Source organism: Lacerta agilis, chromosome 11 (genome assembly GCF_009819535.1).
Source record: "Lacerta agilis isolate rLacAgi1 chromosome 11, rLacAgi1.pri, whole genome shotgun sequence".
Lineage (NCBI taxonomy): Eukaryota > Metazoa > Chordata > Lepidosauria > Squamata > Lacertidae > Lacerta > Lacerta agilis.
In genome coordinates, this window is record NC_046322.1 from 59,880,275 (window position 1) to 59,906,805 (window position 26,531).

General features: G+C 42.4%; 1 protein-coding gene across 1 annotated transcript; it reads left to right on the forward strand.

Moving 5' to 3' along the window:
* Positions 1-5,899: 5,899 nt before the first annotated feature.
* Positions 5,900-26,425, forward strand: ABHD17B (abhydrolase domain containing 17B, depalmitoylase). Its single transcript, XM_033164088.1, has 4 exons — positions 5,900-5,976; positions 14,653-15,127; positions 24,396-24,575; positions 25,175-26,425. The coding sequence occupies exons 2-4, from the start codon at positions 14,661-14,663 to the stop codon at positions 25,392-25,394; spliced, it is 867 nt and encodes a 288-aa protein (XP_033019979.1). The 5' UTR covers positions 5,900-5,976; positions 14,653-14,660; the 3' UTR covers positions 25,395-26,425.
* Positions 26,426-26,531: the final 106 nt, after the last annotated feature.

Below are 26,531 nucleotides of genomic sequence, written 5' to 3' on the forward strand. Positions count from 1 at the left end.
GCAAACAAATGAAAGATACCGTATTTGTATTCCTGAGAGCATTCCGGCATCTTTAACCATTTTAATAGTTTTGGGAGGCACCAGGCAAACTTCAGAACTGTTCTAGGCTTCAGCACTGAAAGAAAACTTGATGTTGCTAAGGCAATGTCCTTTTTTAGGGGCGAGGAGGGAGAGCTTTCCTTCCAAATACTTTGCTATTCCATTAAGGGAGTATGACATCACAACGGGAAAGGGAAAGGTTTCAACGTTAAAGGCAGCCAAGCAACTTTAATGTACTTGGAATGCAAGCAGGCATGGCCAGAAGTGTTCTGCATGAGCAGCTCTGAGAGGAGTGCAGACATTTCCCAAGGGGTACTTAAAAGTCATTCATTACCCATAGCTTGTCAAACAGGTATCTATGATAAAGCACAAGGATCATTATTTTAATGGTAATGAAGCACAAAATACTGTAATTTATGACACCGAAGCACAACACCCACTTCCTGTTTGACCTACGCTTCCTACTCTAGAGTTCTCTCTCTCTCTCTAAGCAAACTTTAACTGGACATATGCATTGCTTTACATTACAGGTGAAACTCGAAAAAATTAGAATATCGTGGAAAAGTCCATTTATGTAGCAATTGTTTTCATTAGCTACTGGAGTTTAATGTATGAGATAGACTCATGACATGCAAAGCGAGATATGTCAAGCCTTTGCTTGTTATAATTGTGATGATTATGCCGTGCAGCTGATGAAAACCCCAAAGTTGAGATTGTTAATTTGGGGTTCTCATCAGCTGTACATCATAATCATCACAATTATAACAATAAAGGCTTGACATATCTCGCTTGCATGCCCTGAGTCTATCTCATATATTAGTTTCACCTTTAAGTTGAATTACTAAAAGAAATGAACCTTTCCAAGATATTCTAATTTTTCAAATTTTCACCTGTAATAAATATGTTTAATTTTCTTTTTTAAATCAGCAGTCTGTTTTCTTTCTATAACTCTTCCATTTATGCTAAGGCTATCTAAATCTTTATATCTGTAAATTATAGGAAGAGTAAAACTTCACCCTCCACTTTATTTTACACACACACACACACATACACACAGAGGAAGATGGATGAAAATGTACACATTTATTGCAGCTAACACTACAAGTCTGAGAAAGAATATATTTGAAGACCACACATCATTTCAGACAAGGACTACAATCTCCCGACTCTTTTTATATGATATGGCAGTGTTTACCCTTTGAGTCTTGTCTTCCTGGTGTACCCCTTCTCTGGGGGTAGTTTTAATAATACTATTTTATCTTTGAATTGTTTTCTTTAGCTAAAAACTAGGAAAAATTACACAGTGTACTATCTGAAGCCCTTTCAAATGGTACCACACTGTGGAATGGCATTCTTTTATTTCACACACAACGAATACTGTAATATACTTTTCAGACAAGCATCATCACAAGCTTGGTATATCTTGCAATTGACTTGAATGTCATACATAATCCTGATACTTTTTATTTTATTATGTTAACCCTGCTGTGTTCCTTATATTATATTATTTATTTACATTATCCTATACTTACTTATATTACACATTTTATATACATATTTATATTATATTAATTCATTCATTCTTACTTACTGCCTGCTTTATTCATATCCCACACTAGGGCTGCCGCCCCCACCTGCTGCATTCACAACACATCTTGCCCTGCATGTGGCCAACCACTTTCCCTTTACATGCATGCATGAACAGGCAGACAATGCCTAGTACCTAAATGATGACAAAGATAGTACTAGGTGGGTATGTCTAGGGAGGGTGTCCTACAATTTGGGAAGCACCACAGAAAAGGTTCTTTCTCCAGTAGTCACCAGCATAACCTCTGAAGAAGTCACAATCCTCTTGTAAGCCAATGCAGCTTTCAGAAAAGTAGAACCAAATTCTAAGGTCAGGTGCAAAGGTAGGGATGAAGACAAAAAGTACTGAACACCTGAAAGGGGCTATTACCCCTGCCCTCATCACATAAGATGCAATGTCAGTGTAGCTTCTTCTATGCCACAATCCTCCTTATTTGGGCCATTTCTCTTGTACTTGAAGTTTGGTGGCAGCATATCAAGCCTGGAATGAAAGATGTTCCTGGGCCACTGAATAGCCTGCCTGCTATGCTGTTCTCATGCCCTGCATTGTGCAGTAGTGCTGAAAAGTGAAAGCGACTCAGGTCTAAGCAGAGCTCAACTGCAGGATGAACAAGAACCGGAAAGGATTAGTAGGTAAGATATGTGCACGTGATAAGACACATGCTTACTAAGAACACAATAAGTCATATGACAAAAGCGGTTTCTTACCTGATGACATCTGCAGTAAAACATCTCAGTTTCTGAGTATAAACAAAAAGCTGCCTTGTTCTTTTTTTTAAAGTAATACTATAGTTCAGATTACAGGTAGGTAGCCGTGTTGGTCTGCCATAGTCAAAACAAAATAAAACAAAAAATTCCTTCCAGTAGTACCAGTCTTAACCTTGCCTCATAGCTACATTTTTGCTTTCAAGAAAGCCAAGTGTACTGCATTAAAATTAAAATTCAAAAGGGGAGTGTACTAAAAGAGGAAACACTAGATATTGTGCACTGGTGCTCTATCCATCATGGAATCATAGCAAGAAACTGAAGCATGCGCAGAAAAGAGAACTGGGTTGTATTCATATACAGGTGAAACTCGAAAAATTAGAATATCGTGGAAAGGTTCATTTCTTTCAATAATTCAACTTAAAAGGTGAAACTAATATATGAGATAGACTCATGACATGCAAAGCGAGATAAGTCAAGCCTTTAATTGTTATAATTGTGATGATTATGGCGTACAGCTGATGAGAACCCCAAATTAACAATCTCAATTTTGGGGTTTTCATCAACTGTGCACCATAATCATCATAATTATAACAAATAAAGGCTTGACATATCTCACTTTGCATGTCATGAGTCTATCTCATATATTAAACTCCAGTAGCTAATGAGAACAAATGCTTACATAAATGAACTTTTCCACGATATTCTAATTTTTCGAGTTTCACCTGTACTTTAACATGTTTCTTCTCACCACTCTAACACAAATCCACTATATGTTCTTTTGGATTATTCGAAAAGTGAAGTACAGGCGCAATATTATATTTTAGTTGGAAAATTAAAAACAGAAGCAAGAAGAAATAAAAATTAATTACAACCAGGGGGTGGCAAACTAAGGTCCGTGGTCTGGATAAGGCCTGAGGGACTCTTTATCTGGCCTGAGGACCCTGCCTGAGGACTCTGCCGCCCGCCCAGTCAGTCCCCGCGCTAAACCAGCAGAGTGCAGCGACGCCTCGCCACACGGGGACTAACTTCCGTGACGGACAGCTTCGGATTGGCTCCAAGAAGCTTCCGCAGCCAATCAGAAGCCGCAGGTGCCTCTGGGTGGTCAGCGACGGTGGCCAATCTGAAGCTGCACCAGGTTTCCTCAGCACACGGGCAGTGAAGCTTCGGATTGGCCAATGTCGAGACCATGGACGGAGAGGCCGGCAGGCACGTTGCAGGGCTTTGGCCGGAGCTTGGTGTGCCTGCTGGCCCTGCACCTGGGAAAGCTCTCCCAGAAATGAGAGGCGCCATTTCCAAGTACATATATTTCAAAGTAAATGCCATTTACATCAACACGTCACACTATCAAACAAATATAATCACAACAAGAGGATTAGTCATAGTGACCACCATACACATCAGGCACACATAAAGAAGAGTATTCAGATAACAACAAAGCTATTTATTCAACAGTCTTTGCCCATACCACCCTGCCCGTATCTTAAGCTCTGCTTTGGAGGTTATCTTGGTGTGCCCACCCATTACGTCAGAAAGTTGTGTGGCCTTGACGGAGAGATCTTTCTTTATGGTGGCTCTACTGCTGTGGAATTCCTTCCACTGGCCTGCACCAAATCTCTTTGCTGCAAGCTTTTGGAAGGCCCTGAAAAAAAATATTCAACTGGTTTTCTAGGCATGATGCCCATTCATTGGGTAGGGGTTTTTTAATGTCTAGTGTTATGAATTTGCTGTGTTTAAATATTATGGTATTTCTATCATTTGTTTTTATTATAAGCTGCTTGGGGAAATTGTTTGCTCAGAAAAGAAGCCTAAAATATTTTCATTATTATCATCTTGCAGTATCCTGAAGTTCATTGCTCAATAATGAGTGAGGCTATTTAGTTGAGGAAAAAAGGTAAAGAAAAGAGCTTGAAACAGAAGTTCATCAAATATCACCTGATATTATATTCTTGTGCCTGTAACTGGTTACTCAGATTTGCCAACTGGGAAACTCAGGTACCAGAGACCAGGGGCGTAGCAAGGGGGGGGCTGGAGGGCCCCCGTAGCGCCCTCGGGGGGGGCACTCGGGGCGGAGCCCCACGCAATCCCCACCTCCAGTGGCGAAAAAAGCCGCTGAAAGAGGGGGCTTTCCCAATTTCAGCGGCTTTTTTCACCACTGCGCTCCCTGAGCGGAGCCCGCGGTTAAAGGAGAGGGGCGCGCCAGCGAGGGGAATAACACCCCCCTCGCTGGCCCAACCCCTCTCCTTTCCCCGGGACGGCTCCGCTCACGGAGCGCGGGAGAGGGGCGGGCCAGCTGGCACGGGCGGAGGCGTCGCTCCCACGGGTGCCGCTTGCCTTGCCGCCCCAGCGGCTAGCTATGCCCCTGCCAGAGACAATAGGAATGAAATTAAACCCAGGAATTTGGGCTTGTGCTGCAGTCCCTATTGAAACCTCATCAACCCACAGGTGGCATATTGGGAGAAGCAAGGTAGAGGGTCTGGCATGAATTTAACCAGAGAGGGGTTTCTTATTTCTGGCACCTTGCTTATACTCTGCCTTCCCCATTAAGGCTCACCTGGCATCAAAACAGATGCTCTTCCAGTGCAGGTAGAAACTTGATTTACCTAGGCTTTTCAGCATCTGATTATTTTTATAGGCTGCTACTGGCTTTTATTTGTTCTGCCATCATCAATTTACATTGTTTTTATTACCACTGCAAGCTAGTTTTGTTGAACCATATAAACAAACTCAGAACTCTGCTTGTTTAAAAAATCCTCCTAGTTTTCAAAATAAAATTGGTAATTAACGTTTTATCCCGGAACATCTGGAGGACCAGAGGCTGGCTGCCTATGATTGCTCTAGAGTAATAGTCTTCAACTTGTGCTTTGATGCTGAGGTTTAAATTTAACACATGGAGAGAAAGTGAGGAAACCACCAGGTGCGCCTGCGGTTCTTCTACCCTTCCCCCCCCCCCACGCCCCGAAGGAGGCTCCGAGGGAGCAAGGCCTGCGGGGAGGAGGAGGCCTCCCGCCCGACCTCTCTCGGCTCCCGGAGGGCCCTGGCCGCGGCGGGGGGGGGGAGGACGCCTACCTTGCGCTGGGCGCTCGTGTCGTGCTTGTCGTTGCGGAAGGCGTGCGCGTTCTGGTGCCGCTGCGGCCTCGTGCGAGCCACGTTCCCCCGCTCGCAGCTCATGCTCCAGGCCCCGGAAGTCAACGCTCCCCTACTTCCGCCGCTCGCAGCCCCGCCCCGCCCCGCCCCGCCTAATGGGCTGGCGAGCCGCAGTGTCTCCTGAGCGCGCGCATTGGACCTCGGACACCAGCGCGAGGCGCTGGATTGGCTCCGTCTGTGCAGGTCCCGCCTTCCTCTCGGCATCCCGGGAGGCGAAGGCGCCGCTCCATTGGTCGCTCCTCAGGGCCGCCGGTGACTGAGAGGCGCACGACCCGCCCGCCCGCCCGCCCGCTCGCCCGCTCGCTCGCTCGCTGTCCCCGGCGGCTCCGGCCGGAGTTGTCCCTCGCCTCGCCCCGTGAGCCCAGGCCGCCTCCTCGGCCGACGGCCCTGCATCCTGCGCGGCGGCCCCTTCGGCTTCCCTCGAGGGAGAGAGCGAGCGCGGCGCCCCCGCCCGGAGAGGCAGCTGAGGCGGCCGCGCGCTCTCGGCGGAGCTGCCAGGTGAGCGGCGCCTTCCCTTGTCGCGCCTTCCCGGCCGCCGCCACCGGGCGAGAGTCGGCGGGGTCTCGGGCCTGGCGGGGGGGGGGTGGTGGTGGTGCGCGCGCCCCCATCCGAGACCCCGCCGTCTCCCCTCGCGGCCTCCTCCTCCGCAGAGCCTCATCGCGATCCCTTGGGAGGCGATCCTAAGTAAAGCCTGCGCTCTCCCTCGGGGAGAGAAAGAGGAAAAGGGGGACTGGGACGGGCCGGGGGGGGGGGCGGGTGTCGTTGAATGAATGAGAAGCAGAAAAGAGCCGGCGCCTCATTGGTATGTGAGGCGGCAGGTCTTCGTTTCCCCCTTTCGGGCGTGAACAGGAAGGACTCCATTTCTGCTCTTCTTCCCCTGCCCTCTCTCGGCTCCAGGTCCCTTTTCTGCCCTGAGGGATCTCAATACTTGGCAGTCTAAAGCGGAATTTGAATTATTTTGCTTGTTCTACTTCTCCGCTAAAATGAGTTGAAAAACATGTCGGTATGTCACTGCTTCTGAGGCTGCGAGATTCCCTAAGTCTTGTGATGGTGCAAAGAGGTACCAGTCTGGGATGGTAAAAGGCACACAATGTAGGATTTCAACTGTTATGAATGGGCAGATTGTGTGCTCTCGCTCTCTCTCTTTTTAACAGAAAGTGCTATAGTGTAGTTCTTTGGCATGTGAAAATATCGAGTTGGAATTAGTTGCAGTATCATTCTGTTTCATTTGTTTTTCTTGTTAACTTCATTCTTTCGGGGGGGGGGACTTTGCTTACTTGAAACAGATCAGGTGTTCTTTAGGACTTTGAGCTAGATTTATTGTGACACAAATCAGGAAAATGTTTCTTAATATTACTTGCCGTTAATTTCTACAGGAAGCATGTGTGTTAGTTCCCAGTTGTAATATACTTGTCATTTGGGGGCGGGGGGGGGGGGAGATAACGTTTTCCAATTGTGGGTTTAAAAAAATCAAGCATTCATATAATGCTAAATGGACTAATGCAATGCACTCTATGCAGGGCTACCTTTGAAGGTGACACAGAAACTACAACTAATCTAGAATGTGGCAGCTAAACGGGGGACTGGGAGTGGCTGCCGAGACCATATAATGCGAGTCCTGAAATACCTACTTTGGCTCCCAGTACGTTTCTGAGCACAATTCAGTGTTGGTGCTGACCTTTAAAGCCCTAAACGGCCTTGGCCCTGTATATATCGTTTGGCCCAGACACCGAGGTCCAGCGCCAAGGGCCTTCTGGCAGTTCCCTCACAGAGAGAAGTGAAGCTACAGAGAACCAGGCACAGGGTCTTATCAGTAGTGGTGCCCGCCCTGTGGAACACCTTCACATCAGATGGTTAATGAGATTAGTAACTATATAGCCTTTAGAAGACATCTGAAGACAGCCCTGTATTGGGATGTTTTTTAACATTTAGTGTTTTATTATGTTTTTATTTATGTTGGAAGCCGGCTAGAGTGGCTGGGGCAACCCAGTCAGAGGGTGTGATACAAACAATTTATTTATTTAATTTCCTCTTAACTTTGGTCCATCCACTGCTTGTCAATCTAGTAAGCTAAATTGTACACCATAGTTCCCACTCCATTGTTTGTTTATTTAATAGGTCTATATCATTCTTTTTGACAGGAATTGTCAAAGTAGCTTACATTTGTCAAACCCAACAGATACACAAAAAATCATGTGCTCGGAAATGGAGGAGCAAGTATCAGATATTTCTTCCCATAGGGTAGTTGTTATAAGTTGGCTGAGAACAGGGAGCCTGGGGCCCACTCCACCCTTGTGTTATCTTGCCTGCCTTTCTCACTCCCTTTCTGCAGTTGGCCCTGTGGGGTTAGGGAAGAAGGGTATAGTTCAGCTCATGTCTATGGTTTAAGATACAGTGTTACCCCAGGTTACGCACACGATCCGTTCCAGGTCGCGGTACGTAATGCGGGCGTGCGTCTCAGGAATGCACGAAAACAAACAAAAAATCCCAGAAATAGTGCATTTGAGTGCTTCTGCGCTGTGCGAAGTGTGCAGAACGCTTCTGCACATCCAGGGGTTGCATGCGCTCCAGAAACACTTCCAGGTTGCGGGCGTTCACAACTCGAACGTCCGCAACACGGGGTGTGTGTAACCCCGGGGTACTACTGTATTCTCATCCAGATACTTTTATTTTTACGCACCTCTCATAATACTTTACCCCAGACTACATTTGCTTTTAAAAGTAGGCCTCTTGCTTTATTTGACTTCTAAATCAAAGCTGCCCTAAATCTTCCGTTGAGTTTGTCCCAAACAACTTCTCTTGGTAGCTATAACCTGTGTTCCTTATGTTGTATGTTGATAATTGATTGATTGTAGTGCTTAAGAAACCTAGCTAAAAGGAAATAGTTCAGCGGGTAGAAGGAAATAATGTTCTAGCCGTTTTATTAAACCGTATGGAAATCTCAATATGGCAGATTCTGGTGTATTATTCTTATTGAAGAATACTCTAATAATAATAATAATTTATTATTTGTACCCTGCCCATCTGGCTGGGTCTCCCCAGCCACTCTGGGCGGCTTCCATCAAATATTAAAATACATTTAAAATATCACAGTATCCCTAAACAGGGCTGCCTTCAGGTATTTTCTGAATGTCAGGTAGTTGTTTATTCCCTTGACCTCTGATGGGAGGGCGTTCCACAGGGCGGGCACCACTACCGATAAGGCCCTCTGCCTTCTCTTGAAATGTAATATTGCAGATTATGTTCATGTTTATTCTGCAAGTGGTGCTGGGCAGAAGAAACATTTTGAAATTGACCTTGTTAAGACTTGACTTCATCAGCCCCTAATGAAACTGAAGTTTAACAAAGATGCATGGAAACATTACATAAAATATGGCTTTGTCACCACATGTGAGTTTCCCATTACCTTCTGCTGAACAGATCAAATAGAGATAACATCTCTGAACTTAAATGACATTAGGTAGGATAAATTTTCACTATTTATGGGCTGTCCTTTCAGTCTACTGCTGCCATGCTGGCTTCTAAAATGAATGGCAGAACACAACTGCTTTTCTCTGCTCTTGGATAGAATAGTTGGGGTGATTTATAACATAGAACGCAACTATTTTTTAATATGATCATGAGACATCCAGAAAGTATAAAACAATGCAGCTACATCAAGAAATCAGCCCTGAGTGCTCACTGGAAGGACAGATCCTGAAGCTGAGGCTCCAATACGTTGGCCACCTCATGAGAAGAGAAGATTCCCTAGAAAAGACCCTGATGTTGGGAAAGATGGCGGGCACAAGGAGAAGGGGGCGACAGAGGATGAGATGGTTGGACAGTGTTCTCGAAGCGACTAGCATGCGTTTGGCCAAACTGCGGGAGGCAGTAGAAGATAGGCATGCCTGGCGTGCTCTGGTCCATGGGGTCACGAAGAGTCGGACACGACTGAACAACTGAACAACAACATAAGAACATGAACCATTTCCCAAATATAATTATAAATGAACCTCTTACATATGTACCTTATGTATTCAAACTCAATGAGAGTGGGTAATCTCATATACATTAGGTCTCATTTGAGACAAAAAAACTCATCTCTTCTGATATTTCATATTTGTCAGTTTAAAATCCCTGTTCACAACAGTATGTCGTGGTGAACTGTAGAAATATAGCCAATGCTATTCTCCATAAGTGTGTTCAAACGGTGTTTCTGGATCACAACTAGGATTGTCCTCCGTATCAGTTGATGGTATTGCTCTCATTTTGAAAAGATACCCAGCGCTTCATTTTTTAGGGGGGAAACGTGCTGGTACTCACCCCATGAAGTTGTTACAGTAAATACCACACTTTTAACATTTAGGGGAGGAAAGGTGCCAGTACTGCGTACCCTTGAGTAGTACCCCAGGAAAAAAGCACCGAGGATACCTATCCGTATTCTGCAAATTATTTTTTTATACTACTGTATACTGCACTAAAATATTTAAATGTTTATTTGATTGTCCTTGAATCCTTCCACAACACTTGCCATCCTCTCCTGCCACACCCATGTGCCACTTTGAGAACCACTGTTCTATGCTATCCCCATCACTTTATTTCTTAGTATTTTCCATAACATATATATGTGTATAGTATTAGCTCATGTATAGTATGCTGTTGCTTAACACTTGGCCAAATACACTTACTCAGAAGTCTTTCTAGTATTATCAGTTTCTTCAAATGTAGCCTGTATAAATTACTTTCTGTAGTCTGCCAGATAATTCTGTCATAAGAATTCCTATTTTGAGAGATTGTGTGCACCTTCAGAACTTTTGCTATGAGGAAGGCCTCAGAACCAGAGAGATGGTTCCCCATACTTACTGCCACCTGTTCTGGTGAGAATATTGGAGAATCACCCAAGGTTGTGTGCCTGCAATCTCCTCCTCTGCAGCAACATTGTGAGGCGCAAGGCTGCCCTGCGGAAACGAAATCATCCTGCATGCAGATGCAGTTGAAGGGCAGGAAGGCGACTGAGGATACGGCAGTCGCTGCTAAATCTCCCAGTTGGTGCTGGGACCCGAAAGTGCAGAGAGTGGGAAAGCACTAGATCAACAGGTGCAGCAATCACATTTCTAGGAGCTTATTGGGTCTCCTGAAGAAACGCTGAGTTGCTGAAACAAAATGGCAGACAACAGAGTGGGGGGGGGCGGGGATGACACGACGAAAATGAAATAGAAATGAAGAAACTGGGGGGGGGGGCAGCTAACAGGAAAACACAGTGAAAAAACTCATTCCGAATGATGATCTAGCAAACAGGATGAAGGAGAGGACTAGACAAGGGAAAATCCACAAAAAAGCACTCAACACAGAGAGAGAGACACAAAGACCCAACCATCCCTTGCAGCAGGCAGGGTTAATCTGGAGAAATGGGAGGGCTCCTCTCCTCTGGAAAGTACATGGCAAGCTGAAGACCCAGCCTGTCTCCAGTAGGGAGGGTCATCCTATCAGGAATGGCGCCCCCTCCATCTGGTAAACACTGCCGTGCCCCAGCCAAATAGTGGAGATGTCAGTTGCCAAACGTGACAGCAAGACATCTTCGCTTACTCACAGTTGGACCCATGCCAGTCGTGAAACGCACCTGGTGCCTGGGGAATTTCGAACACTGTGCCTGTTACCTTCCCATCAGTGAGGATTTGTGTATTCTTAAAAAAAAAAGATTTTTATTAGTTTTACATAAAGTTAAACACAATAACCGTAACCATTCCAAAACATGAAAATAAAAAAGGTTCTTTCAAACCTTTAGACCTCCTCTCCCTCCATGGGTTCCATTTCAAAAGGTTTATTCTTTTTTTCCTGCATCTTTTGCAATTTTCCATCTGTTATATACAGTGGTACCTCTGGTTGCGGACACGATCTGTTCCGGGGTGCCGTTTGCACTCCAAAAAGTCCGCAACCAGAGCAGAACTTTTGCGCATGCGCAAAGCGCCGATAGAGCACTTATGCACATGCACAAAGCGCGCAGCGAAACCCGGAAGTAAACACTTCCGAGTTTGCCGCATTCTTAACATGAAAAAAACGCAAACTGAAGCGGCTGTAACCTGAGGTATGACTGTAATCATAGTAACCAAAGTTCATTTCACTTTACAAGTGTCATTGTATTCCTGCCAATGATTTCAACTTTCTACAGTGGTCTTTTAAATATATTTAAAAATTATTCCAGTCTTTTAAAAATACTTGGTCTTCCTGGTTTCTGATCTTCCCCGTCAGTCTTGCCATTTCTGCGTATTCCATCAATTTGGTCTGCCACTCTTCTCTGGTCAGTACTTCTTTCAATTTCTGGGCTAGAAGCATCCTTGCTGCTATCGTTGCATACATGAACAGTCTTTTATTTTATTTTGGTAGTTCCTCACCTATTATACCTAGCAAAAAAGCCTCTGGTTTTTTAACAAAAGTTTTCTTAAACATTTTCTTTAACTCATATATTATAACTCGTATATTATAACCAAAATCTCTTGCCCAATGTATCATCACTGATTTAACTTCTTCACCTTTAGTAAACAATTCGAAAAGTAATTTATACATTTTTGAAAGTAATTTCAAATTATTTTCCAACAGGCCCCTTTCAAACCTTGACACCTCTGTCAAAACCCTTTTTTATCTAATTTGAAAACATCATTTAATTGATGATATTGTAACCAATATGTTAATAACTTTCTAATATCTTCATATTTTTTCAGTTTTAATTGGTCTTCTTTGTAAGTTGCCCAATCACCTCTCATATTTTATTTTTTAACCGATATTGTTTCTAATGGGGAGAGCCACCATGGTGTCCTTTGCTCTAATAGATTTTTATATCTCTCCCATACCTCGTAGATTGATTTTCTTATCAAGTGGTTCAGGAATCCCTTATGCACTCTCGTTTTTCCATACCATAAATATGCATGCCACCCATACCTGTTATCATGATCTAACAGGTCCAATATAGCTCTATTTTTTTAACACTATCCAATCCCGAGGCCAGCATAGGCAGGACGCTTCATAATATAACTTCAAGTCTGGCAGGGAGAAGCCACCTCTTTCTTTAGAGTCTATCAACAACTTATATTTAATCCTTGGTTCCCCCCCCCCCGCCAGATAAATTTAGATATCTTTTTTGCCATTCTTTAAAGTGTCCTGCCCCACTGACCATAGGTATTGATTGAAACAGAAATAACATTCTTGGTAGCACATTCATTTTTATAACTGATATCCTTCCCCAGAATGATAAATTCATCCTTCCCTGCAGCTTGCTTGCATGTTTATTTGTTTATTTGTTTATTTCCACGTGGGTATGTAATTGTCCTTAAATATATTTATATTTTTGCAGTTAACCAAACCCCTTGGTATTTGACCTTCTTTTTTTACACTTAATTCTGTGATCTGTTGTAGTAATTCTTTAGATTATACTGTCATATTTTTCACCAACGTTTTGTTTTTTTGTTTTATTAAGCTTAAAACCAGCAACTTGTCCAAATTCCTGAATCTTTTCTAATACTTTTGGTACACTTACCAAAGTTCTTCAACTTATTACAAGGTCATCTGCAAAGGCTTTCAGAGTGTATTCTCTATTCCCCACCGTAATTCTTTTTACTCCACCATCTGCTCTTATGTTCCTTGCCAGGATTTGTGGATTCAAATAGTAATCAAGCACTGGCATTGGAAGAAGTTGGTATTGTTAGTGGTTCTTGTAAGCCCTTTTAGGTTGAAGAGCTGGATAGAAAGTTCGCATCAGTACAAAGAAACTGCTCGTTCTGAGCTTTCTCCAAATCAGGTTTGTGTGATTCAGCACCAGAGGTTTGATCATGTCACGAATCGAAAGTGAGTGTCTTCTATTCTTTTTGTGGCCATTGAACCCACCCATTTGTTGACTGATAGGTGGCACCCCTTTAAGAATGGGTTAATTATCCTGTTTTGCATCTATAGCATAACTTACATTTTGTATGGGATTTCAATTTGAGCTTTTTAATTCGGTTTTCAAATTACCAAGATAAGGTGTTTTTTGGTGTGTGTGTTTTTAGACTCTTACTTGAAAGGGTTTATAGTTCCTTCCAGATGCATTATCATCTCCTAACCTGATTTACTATGCTCCATTCTTGTCTGTTCATCAGTTAAAATAATTCTTGGAAAAGCTGAATTATTCTGTATGCAGGAGAGCCACCTAGACTGTGAACTAGCAATATCTTTAGAGCAGCGACAGGGAACCTGTGGCCTTCCAGGTGTTGTCCGCTTACCACTCTCTTGACCAATGTCCATGCAGTCTGGTAATGATGAGAGTTAGAGTACAACAACATCTGGAAAGGCACAGGTTCCCCATTTCCTGCTTCAGAGAGAAGATCTGTTAGGAAGTTGCCTAATTGGTTTCAACCTGACTATTTTCTCTTAACTTGGATGCAACAGAGCTGCTTAACAGATGCCTAAAGCCATGCTACTGACAAACATGAATTATTTATCCTAACGTTGCTTTTGAAATAACTAAAACATATCACTTAGAATTTGAACTGCTTTAAAAATAACCAACTTAAGAGTTCATAGGAAGCACTGTTAATAGTAGGTAAGCCCTTTATTTAACATGCTCCTATTTCTTAATATAATTAGAAAGAGGGTAATTTCTGCAGTGGTATACTAATAGTAAAATTCTCTTTCTGGACAAATTATCCTGGCATTGACATTCCTGCCAATGTATACTCTGATGTTACTCTATATGCTTTCTTTTCTTCCCTGACTGTATAGACTTGTATGTTGGCTTTTTATTTTTGTAAACAGCTTTCAATAAAACTTTCAGCTGAAGAAATGTGTATATATTTCTTAAATAAGTTTCTAGTTTTTTTTTATATTAATGGCTTCTCAGAAAGATATAAGCACTGACCAAGTACTAACATTTGCCTAACATTGAAAAAGAAAAATAGAATGACAAGTCTTTAAGCGAGAATCAGTTGGGTGATAGCATACTTCACAATGGACCCATTGAAATATGTGGACTTAAGTTAGTAATGCTTGTTGATTTTGGTGGGTATTACTTGGTTTGATGGAACTTACCATGTTTAGCCTAGATGTGAAAAGTTTTTTTTGTTCTGCAAATGTAGACATGCAAATGAATCCCTGGTCTGTTAGTGTTTGATAACATGCATGTATGGGGATCTTACTGGAAGCTCACACTTTTCTCTCTTATTTCAGATTGGAAGATGAATAATCTTTCGTTTAGTGAACTGTGCTGCCTATTCTGTTGTCCACCATGTCCAGGAAAGATCGCTTCCAAACTGGCATTTTTGCCCCCAGATCCTACATACACACTGATGTGTGATGAAAGTGGGAGTCGCTGGACTCTACACCTTTCTGAACGAGCAGACTGGCAATATTCCTCTAGAGAGAAAGATGCCATTGAATGTTTTATGACTAGAACCAGCAAAGGTAACAGGATTGCCTGCATGTTTGTGCGTTGTTCCCCTAATGCCAAGTATACTTTGCTCTTCTCGCACGGGAATGCTGTTGACCTGGGCCAAATGAGCAGCTTCTACATAGGACTTGGTTCACGGATTAACTGCAACATATTTTCATATGATTACTCTGGATATGGAGCAAGTTCTGGAAAACCAACCGAGAAGAATTTATATGCTGACATCGATGCTGCTTGGGTAGCTCTTAGAACAAGGTAAATAGAAATGCATTATTTGTATGTGTGTATGCATATGTATTTATGTTTAATTTGAATAAAGGTTTCCATTTAATCAGGTGAGCTTTGTACATCAGTAGTCTGTCCCATATTTTGCCCTTTCACCTATCAGGAAGAGAGAGAATAGTGCTAATTCATTAAATAGCAAATAAAAATAACAGTTTATATTGGCAGAGCCCATAGCAAACGGATTAGTTATTTAGTAATTTTACATCACGAAGGAGAGCCAAGTGAGAGTCTTCTTGCTCAAATTCTTACTGCTGATTCATCTGTTGAGAAAATATATATTTCTGATATGAAACTGAACCATTTCAGTCCAGTGGAGATTGAGTGTTTGAACATTTCCTTATGTAGATATGTAGAGTCTGCACATTAAGAACTGGAATTCTAGCCAGCCTTCTTTCTGGCTTGCATACCTATAGCCATTCATTTGTGATTTCCGACACTGGGGGATCTTTTCTAAACAAATGGCTCTGAATTCTTAAAAGGCAACTTTGCAGTCCAGCTGGCTTTAAGCAAGTCTTGCAAATCTTAGGTTTCCTGTTAACCGCCATCTTTCCATTCACTTATGTTTACATAATCTGTGTATACATTCAGACACAAGCACACCTACTAATTTTCTGATAAATTCCAATTTATCTCCTCCCCGCTTTTTTCTTGTAATTGTGGCTGTCGCTCCTCACTCTTCAAGGATGGAAGAGACAGTTGTTTCTCCATGATGTTTTCGACCCAAAGAGCACTCTGCAGCTTTGTGTACAGCCTCTCTGACCATTAAGGGTTAAGCTGTGTGTGTGTCACATGTTCCAGCCTGGAAACAGCACTGTAGTGCTAATTGCTATTTGAGAGACAAAATAGAGTTTGTGGAGACTAGAATACAGTACGTTATTTACCTTGGACCAATCGCTATTAGCCCTAGTAAGTAGTGAATTGCTTCTTCAACTATCACTGCAAGAAACAGGCATCATTTGAGAAAACCTGAAACTCAAATCTCTCAAATGTCTACTTAAGTTATATATTGTTTAAAAGTTGAACAACTAAGGGTGCTTTTTGATCAAATAGTTAAGATTTCTTTAATATGAGGAGGCTATTGTTTGTCCTTCATTTAAAGGAAATATACATTTAGACTGGTTGATATTTCTGAGGCATTGTGCAGAGATTAACTACTTTCTGCATTCATTATCTGCAGGTGAATTTTTAAGACCTTTCTACTGCCAGGTATTTATCCTCTGCAGTGTTCTAACATTTTAATTACTTGAAAATAAATCTAAGGGTAGGAAGAAGCTTTTAGGCTTGGTTCTGCTCCACCTTCTAACCTTTTTTTCACCTGGTAGAACATTTGCATTTTAAATACTTGCATATATAGAGAGTAAAATAGAGCTATATTTTATTGTATAGGTTTCTGCATAAAATAGTGTAGAAAAAAATGTGCACATTGTATATTTTGCTAAGATTTGTGCAGCTTTTTGTGTTCTGATATTTATTGGGAACTGGTCATGCACGTATTGACTAGAAGTGTGTAGGTAAAACTGGATGTTAAGTGAAAGGATCTGGTAGTTGCACTGATACTGCAAAACATGCCCTATCCTACAAGTTCCTGGGAGTCTTTCTCAGAAACTTTTGGTTCATGAATTCAAATGGCTCCAAGCATTTAGGGAGTGATTCAGTGTCGTATGAGTGGGTGTCAGCTCATCTATTTCCTGTCCCTGTGGGACCATCCATAACAGATTGGGGAGGGCTTGAGGGGGAGAAGAAACTGGAAGTCTGGTTGTACAAGTAGATTTCCTTTGCACAAGAGAATGGACATCATTGAGTGTCACCCTTAAGAGATTTATTTTATAACAACAAGGGCTAGTATTTGATAAAGGTAAAGGGACCCCTGACCATCAGGTCCAGTCGTGTCCGACTCTGGGGTTGCGGCGCTCATCTCGCTCTATAGGCCGAGGGAGCCAGCGTTTGTCCGCAGACAGCTTCCGGGTCATGTGGCCAGCATGACAAAGCCGCTTCTGGCTAACCAGAGCAGCGCACGGAAACGCCGTTTACCTTCCCGCTGGAGCGGTCCCTATTTATCTACTTGCACTTTGACGTACTTTCGAACTGCTAGGTGGGCAGGAGCTAGGACCGAACAACAGGAGCTCACCCCGTCGCAGGGATTCGAACCGCCGACCTTCTGATCGGCAAGCCCTAGACTTTGTGGTTTAACCCACAGCACCACCTGGGTCCTTAGTATTTGATAGTCATGAGTAATATGTATATGGTAGTTGAGTAGTGGTATTAAAACAACTTGATAATGAGGCAATACGGGCATTTTTTTGGGGGGGGGTCCTACCATTGGTAAATTCAAATCTGGAAGTGAGACTTAAATTTGAACAGAGAAAGTGATAGTTGTGGTGTGCAAGTATATTAAGTTTGTTACAAAACTAGAACATTACTGAGGATTTTGTGTTGTGGTAGTCAAAGATCCTAAGCTTAAAAGCTGCATATTGAAAGCTTTGGGTATGGTTCCAAAGTTACAAGCCTGCCTCCCCAACCCCACCATTATTCCCCTGCTGTTTTTCTTTTTACCCTAAGATTTATGTGCCTGCCAAAATAATTATACCAAAGAACATTCACAATTTGCACTCATAGAGGTTGTGAGACTAACACCAACATTTTCTTTATTGGTTCCTCCTTTCTAATATGGAGCTAGGAGACAGAAGAGAGAATGGAAAATCTCTTCATCCTAAAATTGTTGCCTAAACATTTTTAATGATTCATTATGTACAATCTGGCTGCCCACTAACTTTTATAATATATGATATTGTGAAATTGGTTTAGGTTCCGCGTGGTGTAAAAAATAGGTGGTTGAACTGTCAGATACTGAGAACTACTTCCATTTATGTGATAGTGGAGTCCATTGGACATGGATCCAAAAGCTTATCTATTCCAAGATAGTGGTTTTAAACTATCTTTTGTACATTGTCAAAATATTGTAGGCAGTGCCATGAGCCCCTTGATTTTAGTTGTTGTTGTTGTTCAGTCGTTCAGTCGTGTCCGACTCTTCGTGACCCCATGGACCAGAGCACGCCAGGCACGCCTATCCTTCACTGCCTCTCGCAGTTTGGCCAAACTCATGTTAGTAGCTTCGAGAACACTGTCCAACCATCTCATCCTCTGTCGTCCCCTTCTCCTTGTGCCCTCCATCTTTCCCAACATCAGGGTCTTTTCTAGGGAGTCTTCTCTTCTAATGAGGTGGCCAAAGTACTGGAGCCTCAACTTCAGGATCTGTCCTTCTAGTGAGCACTCAGGGCTGATTTCTTTGAGAATGGATATGTTTGATCTTCTTGCAGTCCATGGGACTCTCAAGAGTCTCCTCCAGCACCATAATTCAAAAGCATCAATTCTTCGGCGATCAGCCTTCTTTATGGTCCAGCTCTCACTTCCGTACATTACTACTGGGAAAACCATAGCTTTAACTATACGGACCTTTGTCGGCAAGGTGATGTCTTTGCTTTTTAAGATGCTATCTAGGTTTGTCATTGCTTTTCTCCCAAGAAGCAGGCGTCTTCTAATTTCGTGACTGCTGTCACCATCTGCAGTGATCATGGAACCCAAGAAAGTGAAATCTCTCACTGCCTCCATTTCTTCCCCTTCTATTTGCCAGGATGTGATGGGACCAGTGGCCATGATCTTAGTTTTTTTGATGTTGAGCTTCAGACCATATTTTGCGCTCTCCTCTTTCACCCTCATTAAAAGGTTCTTTAATTCCTCCTCACTTTCTGCCATCAAGGTAGTATCATCAGCATATCTGAGGTTGTTGATATTTTTTCCGGCAATCTTAATTCCGGTTGGGGATTCATCCAGTCCAGCCTGTCGCATGATGAATTCTGCATATAAGTTAAATAAGCAGGGAGACAATATACAGCCTTGTCGTACTCCTTTCCCAATTTTGAACCAATCAGTTGTTCCATATCCAGTTCTAACTGTAGCTTCTTGTCCCACATAGAGATTTCTCAGGAGACAAATGAGGTGATCCGGCACTCCCATTTCTTTAAGAACTTGCCATAGTTTGCTGTGGTCGACACAGTCAAATGCTTTTGCGTAGTCAATGAAGCAGAAGTAGATGTTTTTCTGGAACTCTCTAGCTTTCTCCATAATCCAGCGCATGTTTGCAATTTGGTCTCTGGTTCCTCTGCCCCTTCGAAATCCAGCTTGCACTTCTGGGAGTTCTCGGTCCACATACTGCTTAAGCCTGCCTTGTAGAATTTTGAGCATAACCTTGCTAGCGTGTGAAATGAGTGCAATTGTGCGGTAGTTGGAGCATTCTTTGGCACTGCCCTTCTTTGGGATTGGGATGTAGACTGATCTTCTCCAATCCTCTGGCCACTGCTGAGTTTTCCAAACTTGCTGGCATATTGAGTGTAGCACCTTAACAGAATCATCTTTTAAAATTTTAAGTAGTTCAGCTGGAATATCATCACTTCCACTGGCCTTGTTGTTAGCAAGGCTTCCTAAGGCCCATTTGACTTCACTCTCCAGGATGTCTGGCTCAAGGTCAGCAACCACATTACCTGGGGTGTATGAGACCTCCATATCTTTCTGGTATAATTCCTCTGTGTATTCTTGCCACCTCTTCTTGATGTCTTCTGCTTCTGTTAGGTCCTTTCCACTTTTGTCCTTAATTGTGGTAATCTTTGTACGAAATCTTCCTTTCATATCTCCAATTTTCTTGAACAAATCTCTGGTCTTTCCCATTCTGTTATTTTCCTCTATTTCTTTGCATTGCTCGTTTAGAAAGGCCCTCTTGTCTCTCCTTGCTATTCTTTGGAAATCTGCATTCAATTTCCTGTATCTTTCACGATCTCCCTCGCATTTTGCTTGTCTTCTCTCCCCCGCTATTTGTAAGGCTTCATTGGACAGCCACTTTGCCTTCTTGCATTTCTTTTTCATTGGGATGGTTTTCGTTGCTGTCTCCTGTATAATGTTACGAGCCTCCATCCACAGTTCTTCAGGCACTCTATCCACCAAATCTAAATCCCTAAACCTGTTCTTCACTTCAACTGTGTATTCATAAGGAATTTGATTTAGATTGTATCTTAGTGGCCCAGTGGTTTTTCCTACTTTCTTCAGTTTAAGCTGGAATTTTGCTATAAGAAGCTGATGATCTGAGCCACAGTCAGCTCCAGGTCTTGTTTTTGCTGAGTGTATAGAGCTTCTCCATCTTTGGCTGCAGAGAATATAATCAATCTGATTTCGATGTTGCCCATCTGGTGATGTCCATGTGTAGAGTCATCTCTTGTGTTTTTGGAAAAGAGTGTTTGTGATGACCAGCTTGTTCTCTTGACAGAACTCTATTAGCCTTTGCCCTGCTTCATTTTGAACTCCAAGGCCAAACTTGCCAGTAGTTCCTTTTATCTCTTGACTCCCTACTTTAGCATTCCAATCCCCTATAATGAGAAGAACATCCTTCTTTGGTGTCATTTCTATAAGGTGTTGTAGGTCTTCATAGAATTGGTCAATTTCAGTTTCTTCAGCACTGGTAGTTGGTGCATAAACTTGGATTACTGTGATGTTAAAAGGTCTGCCTTGGATTCGTATCGAGATCATTCTATCATTTTTGAAATTGCATCCCAGTACAGCTTTCGCCACTCTTTTGTTGACTATGAGGGCCACTCCATTTCTTTTACGGGATTCCTGCCCACAGTAGTAGATATGATAGTCATCCGAACTGAATTCGCCCATTCCTGTCCATTTTAGTTCACTGATGCCTAGGATGTCAATGTTTATTCTTGCCATCTCATTTTTTACCACATCCAGCTTACCAAGGTTCATGGTTCTTACATTCCAGGTTCCTATGCAATACTTTTCTTTACAGCATTGGACTTTCCTTTCGCTTCCAGGCATATCCGCAACTGAGCGTCCTTTCGGCTTTGGCCCAGCCGCATCATCAGCTCTGAATCTACTTGTACTTGTCCTCCGCTCTTCCCCAGTAGCATGTTGGACGCCTTCCGACCTGAGGGGCTCATCTTCCAGCGTCATATCTTTTATATGCCTGTTGTCTTTGTCCATGGAGTTTTCTTGGCAGGGATACTGGAGTGGGTTGCCAGTTCCTCCTCCAGGTGGATCACGTTTGGTCCAAACTCTCCACTATGACCTGTCCATCTTGACCTGTCCATAGCTTCCCTGAGTAATTCAAGCCCCTTCGCCACGACAAGGCAGTGATCCATGAAGGGGTGATTTTAGTTAGTTGACATTAAATTAATATCACTTTTTTAAAGACCTAAGCACAAGCTATACAAAATCATATTGCTGTAATTTAACTGGTGTGTGCTCTGCACCAACTGCAGTGTTCTAATTTTAATTCTATGTAATAATCATTCTCTCCATATTGTGAATGTTCAGGCATGAGTACTGTTGCATAAAACAGCACCTCTCATTCATGCAAGGGGGTATTGGTAGCCTTGGGGTACCCCAGGGTTTGCCAAAGTGCTGTATTTTTCGCTCCATAAGACGCACCTTTTCCCTCCTGAAAAGTAAGGGGAAATACCTGTGCGTCTTATGGAGCGAATGGTGGTCCCTGGAGTTAAATTGCCCAGGGGCCAAAAGCAGATTGTGCTTTTTATTTTACAAAGAGAAAAGGGAGTGTTGAAAAGACCCCGCTCAGCAGCTGATCAGCAAGAGATCGGGAGAGAGATAAGAGTCCCGCTCCCTTTCAGCCCCACCCTCCTTTGTTGAATGTACTGCAGAGGGAGGTTGTTTGTTTCCCCAGGACATGTGACTGGCTGATTAGATTATCTGTCTGGAAATACTAGAAACTGCTCCCTTTCCTTAAGATTTTTCAGAAATGTGAGTTGAACCCCATAAAAATGGGGCTTTTCCTCTTTGCTTTTCCCCCTTTGCAAAAAACGCTGCAAAACTTTTAGCTGATCCTCAAAAAACCAGGGCTTTTCCCTTTGCAAAAAAAGCTGCAAAACATTTAGCTGATCCTCAAAAGACCAGGGCTTTCCCCTTTGCAAAAAAGCTGCAAAACTTTTAGCTGATCCTCAAAAAAACCAGGGCTTTTTCCTTTGCAAAAAAGCTGCAAAACCTTTAGCTGATCCTCAAAAAAACAGGGCTTTTAGAGGAGGAAAACCAGAAAAATATTTTTTCCCTTGTTGCCTCCTCTAAAAATGAGGTGCGCCCTATGGTCCAGTGCGTCCTATGGAGCGAAAAATACGGTACAATTTCTTACCTTTGGAGAAAATTAGTTGATGCTGTAAAACACCCCCCACCCACCCACACCCTTGCTACTGTATTTTATTAATGATTGGTTTTAAGTATTGTACCGTATTGGCCTGAATATAAGACACACCCGCAAATAAGCTGCACCTTTAAAATTCAAGGCTTATTTGCGGGTGTGGCCTGTCTCCCAGCACTACTGCCCTGAATGGGGAGCGGCTGGCGCCCTGTTCCCCAAGCTGGCACTCTGTTCCAAGTGTGCTGCATGCCCACCTCCCAGCTCTACCGCCCTGAAAACTTCCGTGTTCTATGGCCAGTGAACAGTTAGTTTGCAGGTGTTGATGGAATAGAAAACTGGGTGGATAGGAGAATGAAGTACCATGCAGAAGGGATGACTGGCTGCTGGGATGGGCCAGTGAACAAGAGCACTCCAAACTGCCATATTTTGTTGCTGTTTCCACCAGTCTATCCTGCTTTCTAGTTTTGTTTCATGTTTGATACAATGAGTGCCTATTGGGTTTGAATTGGTTGCAGTATGAAGGAATAATGTTTGTGTATAAAAGGAGCAATTGGAGGGTTTGAGTCCCTCTTAGTTTGCTTGTCCAGCTTCACAAGAGACACCACGCTAACAGGAGGAGTTAGCACTTGAATAGTGAATTCAGGTGTTCAGAATGTTTCACATGGGTTCCCTAGTTGTAATCCTTACAACCCTACAAGATGGCTTTCCTCAACCCGGTGCCTGCCTCCAGTTGCTTTGGATTGCAGCTCCCACCAGCTATCAGCCACATTGCCAATGGGGTTGGTGAAGCTCAGAGAGGGAGGACCTTCCACAGCATGAAGGTTCATGGGGAACCTTCTAGAGGGGCCCTGCCAATGGTGGGTGCAGTCAGAGGCAAAAGTGGGTGGACCTTGTTACAGTTGGCTACCTTTCAGTCAAGCAAAAATCAGGTTTCTGTGCACACATTATCACAGTTGAAGGTCAAGGTTTTTTGCTAGGCAGAAGCACTTGCAGAGATCCCAAAGCAGGCCAGTAAAGGGGGGTCACCTAGAGGGAGTCCTGAGAGTCAGATAGAGAAGCCTGGAGGTCCACTGTGGGATTTGCTCCCACAAGATGTGGTAGTGTCCGTTAACGTGGACAACTTTAAAAGGGACTTCCACAAATTTGCCTAATCCTATGTTCTGCTTCCTCTGTCAGAGGCAGGTCTCTATGTACCAGTTGTTGGCAATAACAAGTCAAGAGCTGTTGCCCTCCTGTGTTCTCTGCAGGCTTCCCGTAGGCATCTCATTGTCCAATGTAAGAACAGGATGCCGGATTAGATGGGCCTTTGGCCTGATCCAGCACAGCTCTTCTTACATTCTTAGGTATCTGGTACCTTTTCCCTTCTTCCCTTCTCACAGTTGATTCTAGTGGCATAGCAAAATGGCTTGACTTCCTTCAGTTCAATAGTAGCCTGCTATGTGGCCTTGAAGGGGAGAGTAATGTTTGAGGAACAGTCTGAAAAACACTGGGAGGTATTTGAGTAGTTCTCTGTAGCCTGGGCACAGCAACTTGTAATATTTCTCCATAGAAATGTATTTGCCTGCCTTTTTATTACCTTCCCCTTCTGGCACACCCTCCAAGATAGGTAATAAGGCTTGGATATGGTTTTGGTTGTCCTTTTTAGACTACGGTAGTTTAGAAAATGTGTTTGTAAATAGTTTTTATTCCTGAATTTGAGAAAGAAATACAGACACTTCTGCCATGCAAATAGTGAATGCCACTTTTATACAGTATATGCAAGCTGTTTTAAAAAAGGAGCAGCATCTGCATTTATTGGGTCTCAGAAGTATAATGTTTACCTACACCTTTAAAAAAACACCCCTATTTTTTTAAAGCAAATAATTTTATCACAAATTGCAGTATTTGCAGAATTCAAGTTACTACCCGTCAGGTTTGTTACACTTGATGAAAGAAGGAAAAATGATTTATGCTTTGGAGTTTGTATGAGTTTTCTGAAGTGAACATATATACAGTAATTTTACTCATGGAATAACATGCTACTTACTTTTTCAGGTACGGAATCCGCCCTGAAAATGTAATTATATATGGACAAAGTATAGGAACAGTGCCATCTGTGGATCTTGCTGCTCGTTATGAAAGTGCTGCTGTAATTCTTCATTCTCCTCTGACCTCTGGAATGCGTGTAGCTTTTCCTGATACCAAGAAGACCTACTGCTTTGACGCATTTCCAAAGTAAGCTGTAGTATTTTCATACAGTTAGACGAACCACCTAGTGAGCACTTCGTAAACCATGAGTAGAGGTCACTAAGCTTAAAATAAGGAAGCCTTAATCAGTGCAGAGCTGCTTAATTTTGATTTTTTGCTGTGAATGAGACTGTTTAAAATGTCATGTTTAAAACACACCCACCCGTCCTGTCGTCAAACTGGTAACTTCCATATGAATACTTTCTAGTATGCCTCAGCTAATGGGTCTCTCCATTGGCATTGTGTCAGTTAAATAAGGCACACTTCAGATAAACAAAGAATTTGAAGCTAACAGGTGATAGCCAATATCCGCTAGTGTGGAGGGGCTTACCCTTCCTCTCAAGACCCTGCACTCCCCACATCCGCTCTGGAGGGACCACCAACATGCTGGATCAGATTTGGCAGGCATACAGGCAGTTGCCAGGGGGCTGGGAAGGGAGAGTCTCAGTCTTCTCACCAAAGCCCCCTCCACTCACAGGCAGGCACAGTTGGATACTGCCCAATGTGCATGAGCAAATGTTCCAAGGATGGCTGTTTGTGAAGTTGTATACCTTTGCATACTGATTTCTTTTTTTGTGTTCCTATAGCATTGACAAGATCTCTAAAATTACATCCCCGGTGTTAATAATCCATGGGACTGAAGATGAAGTGATTGACTTTTCACATGGCCTAGCATTATTTGAGCGCTGCCAAAGACCCGTTGAGCCACTGTGGGTAGAAGGAGCAGGACACAATGATGTTGAGCTTTATGGACAGTACCTTGAAAGATTAAAACAGTTTGTATCACAGGAACTGGTGAATTTGTAAATTGCTTTATATATTATTTGCTGTTGAATTTCATGGCAGAACTGTAGATCTTTATAGCCACAGCATAAAACCTGATGGTTTTCTTTTCAAATTGGGTCAGTTGCCTTCAAGCGTGTACTGGTAATGATTTGTAAACATAATTAATGAAGATTTTAATACCAGTATTAGCTGGAACAGTGGATGTTGGGGACAAGCTTGTGTAGTTCATCTATTTTTTGCAAGTTTTCTTAGACTAATGCATAAGTCAATTTGAAAATTTTTCTTAAGATGTACAAAAACCATAGAAAAGAAGGAAAATGTTAATTATGTAAAATCAAATGCTGTAAAAGTGTTGCCAAATGCTTTAGCATATCAAACAAGTTTATATACAATATTTTTAAAACATCTCAAACTATACTGTGATCTACTCTGTTGCACAGGTATAATTGAAGCAGTTGTAAAATATAAATAGCCATTATATTTGAAGGAATAGGAAAAAAGGAAAAACAACCACTGGAATCTACAGGCCCTATTATATAGGGAGCAAGTCAAAACACGTGTTTTATTATCTTTCATGTCTTGTTCTCAATGTTTTTCTCTTTTCCTGAATGACTAATGGCCAAAAATGCTTATTTAGCCATTTGTGTTGCTCTGCAAAACAAAGGCATAAAATTGTGATTTTTAGAACTACTCCTGTTAACAGGGTACATATTAAAGCAACTAAATGCAGTGGTTTCTCTGAAATCAGTATGAAATACGAATATCATTGCAAGTGGCCATTTTGGAAATGATCATGTAAAGAAACAGAACTTGGATAATAATAAACTAATATTTCTCTAACTTTTTTGTACTGGCAAACATGCAAAGTTGCAGTTGTCATTTCAGATTTGATTTGAATGTTTGTAAGTGTAGGACTAATTGTTTCAATTATTATGAAAAACCTACTAATGTACTCCTATATAGTGAAATGAATGTTGACAACTCATAGTAAAATAAGTTGCCTTTCCCTTGAATAAATTTTTGCTTGAATAAAATATAAAATAGACCTAAAATGTAGCCTAATTTGTAAATGAAGTAATACTCAAATACACACTGTGCTTCTCATTTTAAAGCCTTACAATAGTTTACTTGTTCGGCTTGTTTTTGTGATTGTCTGGG

Coding starts and splice junctions, on each gene's coding strand:
- ABHD17B (XM_033164088.1), top strand. CDS start 14,661: ATGAATAATCTTTCGTTTAGTGAACTGTGCTGCCTATTCTGTTGTCCA. Junction 15,128..24,395: donor TGGGTAGCTCTTAGAACAAG/GTAAATAGAAAT, acceptor TTACTTTTTCAG/GTACGGAATCCGCCCTGAAA. Junction 24,576..25,174: donor TGCTTTGACGCATTTCCAAA/GTAAGCTGTAGT, acceptor GTGTTCCTATAG/CATTGACAAGATCTCTAAAA.